The sequence below is a fragment of the Paroedura picta genome, chromosome 3, assembly GCF_049243985.1.
Source record: "Paroedura picta isolate Pp20150507F chromosome 3, Ppicta_v3.0, whole genome shotgun sequence".
In the NCBI taxonomy this organism is placed as follows: domain Eukaryota; kingdom Metazoa; phylum Chordata; class Lepidosauria; order Squamata; family Gekkonidae; genus Paroedura; species Paroedura picta.
In genome coordinates, this window is record NC_135371.1 from 133988316 (window position 1) to 133995864 (window position 7549).

At 43.9% G+C, this 7549-nt stretch overlaps 1 protein-coding gene across 2 annotated transcripts; it reads right to left on the reverse strand.

The window, feature by feature from the left end:
- Nucleotides 1-1246: 1246 nt before the first annotated feature.
- Nucleotides 1247-6050, reverse strand: TOB1 (transducer of ERBB2, 1). 2 transcript variants are annotated; one of them, XM_077327976.1, is made up of 2 exons: nt 5837-6050; nt 1247-3130 (listed from the first exon to the last, which is right to left on the reverse strand). In XM_077327976.1, exon 2 carries the CDS (start codon nt 2991-2993, stop codon nt 1995-1997), a length of 999 nt encoding a protein of 332 aa, XP_077184091.1. In that variant the 5' UTR covers nt 2994-3130; nt 5837-6050; the 3' UTR covers nt 1247-1994. The 2 variants fall into 2 exon arrangements, with proteins under 2 accessions (XP_077184091.1, XP_077184092.1); XM_077327977.1 differs by lacking the exon at nt 5837-6050 and adding an exon at nt 3634-4956.
- Between the last annotated feature and the right edge of the window lie 1499 nt (nt 6051-7549).

Here is a 7549-nt window from a genome sequence, read left to right on the forward strand (position 1 = left end):
ATACAAGTCTACTCTGGTCTGACACAGTATGAACTAGTTTCATTTGTTTAAGCCAAATAATAAGCTCAATATGAGCCAGAACTGGAATGCTAAAGGGACCCCCCCCAAAAAAAAATTCAAGCTTAGTGAGTTCTATGAAATGAATCTTAGCAGGGCCATGTTTGTTTTCCTATGCTGGCCCAATTCTTCTTCACAGCCTCATTCCTACTTCCCCAAAACAGGCTTACCATGATATTAAGCAGCATGCTTGAGTCTATTTCAAGAACGTGGGAACACCCACCCCATGCCAATTCAAAGCCAGCACAGATGACTCACAACCCATTCACCTCAATGAGGCCTGCAGAACACCATAACTTAATTGTACAAACATACTACCAAAATGACGCGGAATTCATCAACACAGGAGATCCCAAGGCCAATTATGTGATGAGCAAAAACTAAATGTGATGTGAGATAGCAGCTGAACTTGAATTCAGGCTCCAGCAAAGTCTATATTTGCATACTTATTTTACTGTTGAAAGTGGCTATGGATATATGCCCAATATCCAGCCACATTAGGGCTAACTTTGGAAATGTTAAATATCTAAGCTGTCTGTGTCTAGGGCTTTCTCATGAAAATACTAAACAACTGAATATTCTTGGCAGGGTTATTTACAGGAATAGGCCAAAGCTAATTTCTTCAGAATAGGAATATGTGTTACAGATTATAAAGGATGAAACAAAATTCATCTCAATTCAAAGCAGTAAATTAAAGTTATATTCAATAGTTCCTAATTATTACATTTTAATGACCTAATAACAAAAGTCTAGTTACGGGGATGTTTTAAGAGCAAATTTAAGCCTACTTTCTAAACTATGATTCCCCTAACACCAGATCAATAAACTGTTTTCTAGAGGAACTACTCAGATGTACTGACTACATGGGAATGAATATAACCTCTCCCAGCCACTCACTTGATTATATATCCTATCACAGGAAGCCAGCAATAGTATAATCCTGAATCTCAGGTATAAAGTGTAAAAACTTGCACCAAGTAATCTCACTATGCAGAGAAACTGCATAACAGTTTGTTCACAGCAAACCTATTACAAAGCAATGTGCTTTGTCAAAACTTTAAGCAAAACAGCACATCAGGGAACACTAATAAAGTATTTTAAATTATTTGTGAGATAGTGAATTATACTTTTACATATCAGAATTGATGGCAGTATGTCCTTTTTACATTTAAAAAGTCCACAACACCAGTTGAATTTTAAAGAATTTTAATACAAACTTAATATAAACTATTTCAGTCCCTCTCTTTAACATAAGACACTGACTCAAAATACTTTTATACCTTTTTCAAGTATTGCACAATGTAGGTACAAAATTAATATTTACGATTACATTTTCTTCCATAATATATAGCAAAAAATCTTTAAACTTTTTAACAGAAAATACAATTTGTGTTTCTCTCTTGGAAAAATTATCCAATACAATTGAATTTCACCACTTAAGGAATATTTTGTACACTTTTTAGAATTGATGTTTTTTAAGATGGATTTTATAATTTCAGTAAAAAAAATACAACATGAAGCTGCTGCAGTTGTCACAGATCACTGTAGTAAAAAGATAAAAATGCAATACCATGTTGTAGAAACAATATATACTCTGATATTTTACAAACTTTGTACTAAATTAAATTATACAATTAGAAAAGACCAATAAACCCACTTATTAGTGCCAATTTTTTATATATAAAAAAATCAGCCATGTCCTTGCTATATCTTAAATACTGTAAGAGGCCATATTTTGAATATATTTAATGTACAGTCAGTAAAAAATAACTTTGTGCTTGGTTGGCAAACAAAAAAGAAATGATGCATGTTGTCCTTATCTAACCAAGCTTGACCGTATTCATACTACAAGCTTTAAAAAAAACTCAAGAGGTGAAAAAGATACACCCTTGGGTACATGCATTTCAACTTGTACAATATGATTTGTGTTTTTTGTTTCAGTTAGCCATAACAGGCTGGAATTGCTGGTTAGAGTACTGCATGCTATTTAAGCTGAAATTCAAGCCATCCACAAAAGACTTCTCATTTAGACCTCCATAGGCTGCAAACATATCAAAGGCATTACTGTACTGGAGAGGACTAAGGTTAAGGGGACTGTCACCAGGAAACATATTTGTACTACCTTGACCCTGTACATTAGGGAAAATGAACTCCTTGGCATTAGGAGAAAGAGCAGAAGTTTTCTGCTGCTGTTGCGGTGGTTGCTGCTGTTGTTGTGGAACCTGCTGGCTACCTAGGCCAAGACCATAAAGAGAGTGCATGGAGGAGGAAAGCGCTTTCTGTTTCAGCAGATCATTGACATTCAAACCAAGGTTAGTGGGAGAAGTGCGGGCAACCTTGTTGGTGCGGCTGCTGTTCTTCATTTTGGTTGAGCCAAACTTGGTGGCAGCAAATGTGGCAGTAGTGAAAGTTAAAGGCTGGGTGGAACGGGGCATGAAGGTGGGGCTCACAGTAGCAGAATGACCAAAAGGAGGTGAAGGAGAACTTGTGACAGAAGATGCTGGTTCACTAATTGGCATGAACACCTGGGCCTCTGGGTTAAAGCTATTCTTGATTTCCTTATCCAGCTCACATCCATTTTCACTTGAATCATCCACATAAAGCACTTTCACTGGTCCCTTCTCACCGATTTGGTATGAAACCTCGAATGGGTCAATCCAGACGCTAAGATCCTGAGGCAGATTGCCACGAACATCATCAATGTCAAAACCACTCTCTTTGGATGCTTGTTCAATAACTGGGTCCACTTTCTCTCCTACATGTATACATCTAAACCCTGATCCTTTGTATGGCTTTTCTGGATACCAATGCCCTTCATATTTCTTCTTAAGTAGTCTTTCAAGCTCTTCACCAAAAATGTTCACACGTCGTCTGGGAAGCTTATTGTACAAATACGAAATAATAAAATTGAGTGCTACTTGTATTTCAAGCTGCATAGCTGCTACAACACAGAATTACAAAGTCTCCGTTTCAAACCACAAAATGAGAAAAAGTTCAATACCACAGGAAAGTAATTTTTTTCAAAGTGCTGTTTCAAGAAGATTATTATTCTTCACCTTGAGTAGTGTTGTTCCTTTAAGAAAACAAAAACAAAATTGCAAATAAGGGAAAGGTAGAAGCATATTGATGAGGCCTATTATTTTAGCCTCACAAGCTACTTAAAATAGGTTGTATTTCAAAACTGCAGACATTTACAATACACTGCCACTGCACATGCCACTTAAAATTATCTTTATGTATGCAGAACACAAATGTAACACTACAGATTAAAACATTTTTACAAATATAGCTTTAGGCATTTCAAAATCTGAATTTGAAAACAAGAAATTTAAGCAATATGCAAAGGATTAAGCAGGACAGCACCGCAGCAGTGGAAGGCCTGTCAGGGGCTCAGTTACCAAACACTATTTTTAGTGATTTACCGAGCCCAGCTGTAGCATTTAGAATCATTTTCAAATGTTTCAGATCTAAGAGAGTAATTCCTTATTCTAAAGTTTCAAAACAATATACTGTGTATTACTTGTACAATTTAACAACTGCTTCATTTTAAATAAACAGCAGCAAAACATCTCTTACCTTTGAATTGAAAACTGATAGCTCTGAAAAAGCTATAAAGGTATGTAATGTTTCCCACTGTTTTACTACAATGTGAAATAATAATCCATCCCTTATTCCACACAGACGTCAAAGGTTTTATTACAAACCCAACATCATCAGAATATTTTAAATTTACCACTACATTTCAGGCATTTGAAAAAACTGGGCTACTATTCTTACATATGAAATGTTTTTTCTTCATTTAAAAAGGTGCCATAGTAACTCTTCCATAAATTAATACAAATCTAAAATAAGAGGTAAGGAATCTTTAAGAATAGCTTGCTACTAAGAGGAGCAATGCATTAGGATTAGAAAGCCTTGCATCATCAATTATTGCTAAAAATTAACAGTTGTTTACTACTACAGTTGAGGATTTTCCCAGCAAAGAATCATGATAGTACTTTTGGAGTCTAGCAAATTCAAATACTGAAGAGGCAGTGTACATTCCAAAACTCTAGTACTCCTTTTAAATGACTGGATTTTCTTTCCTGTGCCAGATAGCTTTCAGAGGTTCACCTTGCTTGTAAAGCTGTTTCCCTTTCCTTCCTCTGACTTTACATGATAAGAGAACACCCAGCTGTATGATAAGGCGACCTTTAAACGATTGCTGGATCAGCACTGGGTGGGGATAAGGAAAGATCAAGGGCAAACATAAGATATTTACAAATGGGAACACATAGGGTACAGATGATCTGACTTGGGCAGCTATATGGACCATTTAAAATGATTTATTACCCTTTTGAGGGCAGAAATGATTAAATTCATGCCATCTTTTCCCTTTTCAGTAAAGATACAGCACAAACAATTCATTAAACCACACAATTCAGTGTATTCCCAACATTATCTATATTTTAAAAAGGAGTTTTAAAAATTAGCCAAACTAGCTAATTGCATTAATAATTCTAGGGATGCTGGAGGAAGGGAAAAAGAAGGAACCTTAAGCGAAGTATATGATGTTACATAACCAGGCAGTTGGGTCTCATTAGGTTTCTGCTCACAGCTCTTTGAGCTTCAGCAGCAGAAGAAAAAGTGCTTTCTATGACAGGGGGAAGATGATTGGCCAAGTACACTGTCTCCTAGTCAGGCCAGGCCCAGTTCTCCACTATCTCAAACCCAGTGGTCTTCGCATAACGTAATAGGGAGGAGCAGCACATATCCTTAAAAATGAGCTGTCAATCTGACATCCCTATACAAAAATATAGGCAGAACTGTTCCATAATCTCCCCACCACCACACCTAGATCTTTACAATATCGATTGAGATTCCCACCACGAAACTTCCCCTAGGCCTCCCTTGCATTGTACCTAGCATATTCTCTACCCATCCACCCACTAACTCCCCCCAACACTTGGCACTTAGATCCACAAATGAAACACAGAGACCATGCCACCAATGACCATCTACAACTGCCTACACACGCCCCCCCCCCAAAAAAAAACTCCAGCCCACTCTTCTGGAAAGGGAAAAGGGGAATTGTGCCAAGCCGCTCCCCTTTCCCTTCCCCTGCCGTCGGTCTCTCCAAGTGCGGTCGCCTCCGCCAGGCTTTGCCAACACTCGCGCGCCTCCCTCCCCTCCTGACTACCCCACCCCGACAACCCCCGCCAGGCTCCGTCCCGACACTTGCACCCCCTTCCTCTCACACAGCTTCCCGGGCGGGCGGGCGGTGGAGAGAGGCGAGCTCTTGCAGCCGAGCCGCTTCGCCCGCGGAGAGCGAGGCTGCCTCGTGCCAACCACGTCCAAGCCCCCTCCCCCCCCCGCCCGTGCCTCAGAGGGGCTGCGCCTGCCTGCCTGCCAGCGCCGCCGCCGCCGCCTCCTCCTCCTCACTACTCCGCCGCCTCCCTCTGCAGGGCTGTGTCAAACTGTGTCAACACCCTCCTCCCTCGGCGCTGGTCCTGTCAGCCCGCTGCCGACACCCTCCTCCTCGCCGCCCTCCGGACTCACCCCCCCCCAGATCTTCCTCGCCCCCCCCCCCACTTTTCGGTGGGGCTGGCCCCGAACGCCGCCCGCCGCTCCCCCCCCCCCACACACACACACTCCGCGGCGACGAGGCTGCGGCGGCCCCAGCGGCGCTCCTCGCCCACCGCCTGGCCCGCGCTGGCCCCTGCCTGCCGCCCTCCGCTCCCGGCTCCTCCACCCGCCGCCATCGAGGAGGAGAGAGCGAGCGAGCGAGCGCGATACTCACCCGGGGTGGGTGAGGCGGTGATAGGGGCAGGAGATAGTGCAAATAAATCCCGGTGAGAGCGCGGGCGAGGGAGGAACGAGAGGGAGGGTTCAGTACCGAAGCCCCATTCCCCTCAGGAAGGGCGCCAGGGGAAGTACGACAGCGCTTCTCACACCCCGGGACCAGAGAGACTGCGCCCTCCGCCTCAGCAGCTGCGCGACGCCTACTTGTACCGCCCGAGAGCGCGTCGCTCCCCTATTTATGCCCTCCCTTTCCACGCCCCCTCCTTCCCGTGTGGACACGCCCCCCTCGCTCTCCGCCTTCTGGATCCCACCTACTAAGGCGCCAATCGGCCGGCCCCTGCCCCGCAAGCGGCGCCCCATTGGCCTCCTGCACGTGCCAATAAGACCTTCATCCCCGCCTCTTGTTCCCTCCCCCTCCCTGGACGCTTCTTTCTTTGCGTCGCCCTAGTCCGGGGCCCAGAGGGTTGTCCGGTCTCTCGTTCGACTGAATCCACGTCCCCGAACAGTAATATACCGTCAGAGTGGCTCTCCCGGGGTGGGGGATTTGACACCCAACTTTCCTTTCGCTACCTAGTGGATGAATACGGTTTATGCTTCGACCAAACGATTTAGGACTCTCCTGCTCTTGCCCCCAATATCTTCCCTTTTTTAAATATCGAAACCTTGCAGGTAGGAGGGGGGGGGATATTGTGACACCTGGGCCAGTAACCGTTATATAGCATAAGCTTTCAAGGCCTATGTGAAGTGGTCTCGATGTATCATCCTGAATATAGGATTTCCTTTGGGGAACTGCTGCAACAGACGAAAGAGAGTCTGTTTCTGCTGTTTCCACGCTTTGTCTCCAGTTTGCCTTTTTCTTTATTACCCCCTTGCCGTCGCTATTGCCTCCACTGCGTCCCTCCCCCATCCTAGCAGTCGCTCCGCCCATGCCTTACACGGCTGCTCCACACGCCCTGTACACACACACACACTCGCGTGATTAGCATTGATATTCTGCCCTCATCGCCATTTTACTTGACGGGCTCCTCCACCCCCTTCTTCGACTCCCCTGCATTACAGCGACCAATAAGGATAAGAGCAACTCTACGTCAATTCCCTTCCCCCCCCCACCCATCGTTCCCGCCCCCTGCTGCTATGGCTCTTGCAATTACATCAACTCATACGTCACTCCCCTTGTACGACTGTCCACCAAACTACATTTCCCAGGATGTTTTTCAGCCTGACCTCATGGGAGGGGGGAGTGAACCTGTTCCGAACCTGTACTGGGAGAAAAAAAAGAGATCAAAAGCTTTTCCGCCTGCTCTTGACTCAGAAAAGGGCTGTGGCGGTAGATTACCAAACCCTCCAAATCAAACCACAATGGCAGGGTGTGATCTCTCCCCCCCCTTTTTTTTTGACAAGCAGGGAGTGTGGTGCTTATGATGTTTATGCATTTTCTTGTCCATAAAATAATCTTAATGGCATGCTTCAACAAAATGGAGTGCTCTGTGTGGGATACCTGACCTCATTTTGAGAATGCTGCTTCATATTACATGTGATTATTCCTCAAAACATGTAGCTGTCTCACCAACTCAATGCTTCTAACATGCAGAGATTTTTTTCCCTTCATAGAAAAGAGGCACTGCTGTTCCTGATGTGTATGCACATGTGTATTCACCCCATTTTTGCCTCTAATAAACAAGTTTTGTAGGGTTGCGCATTATTTCAAAAA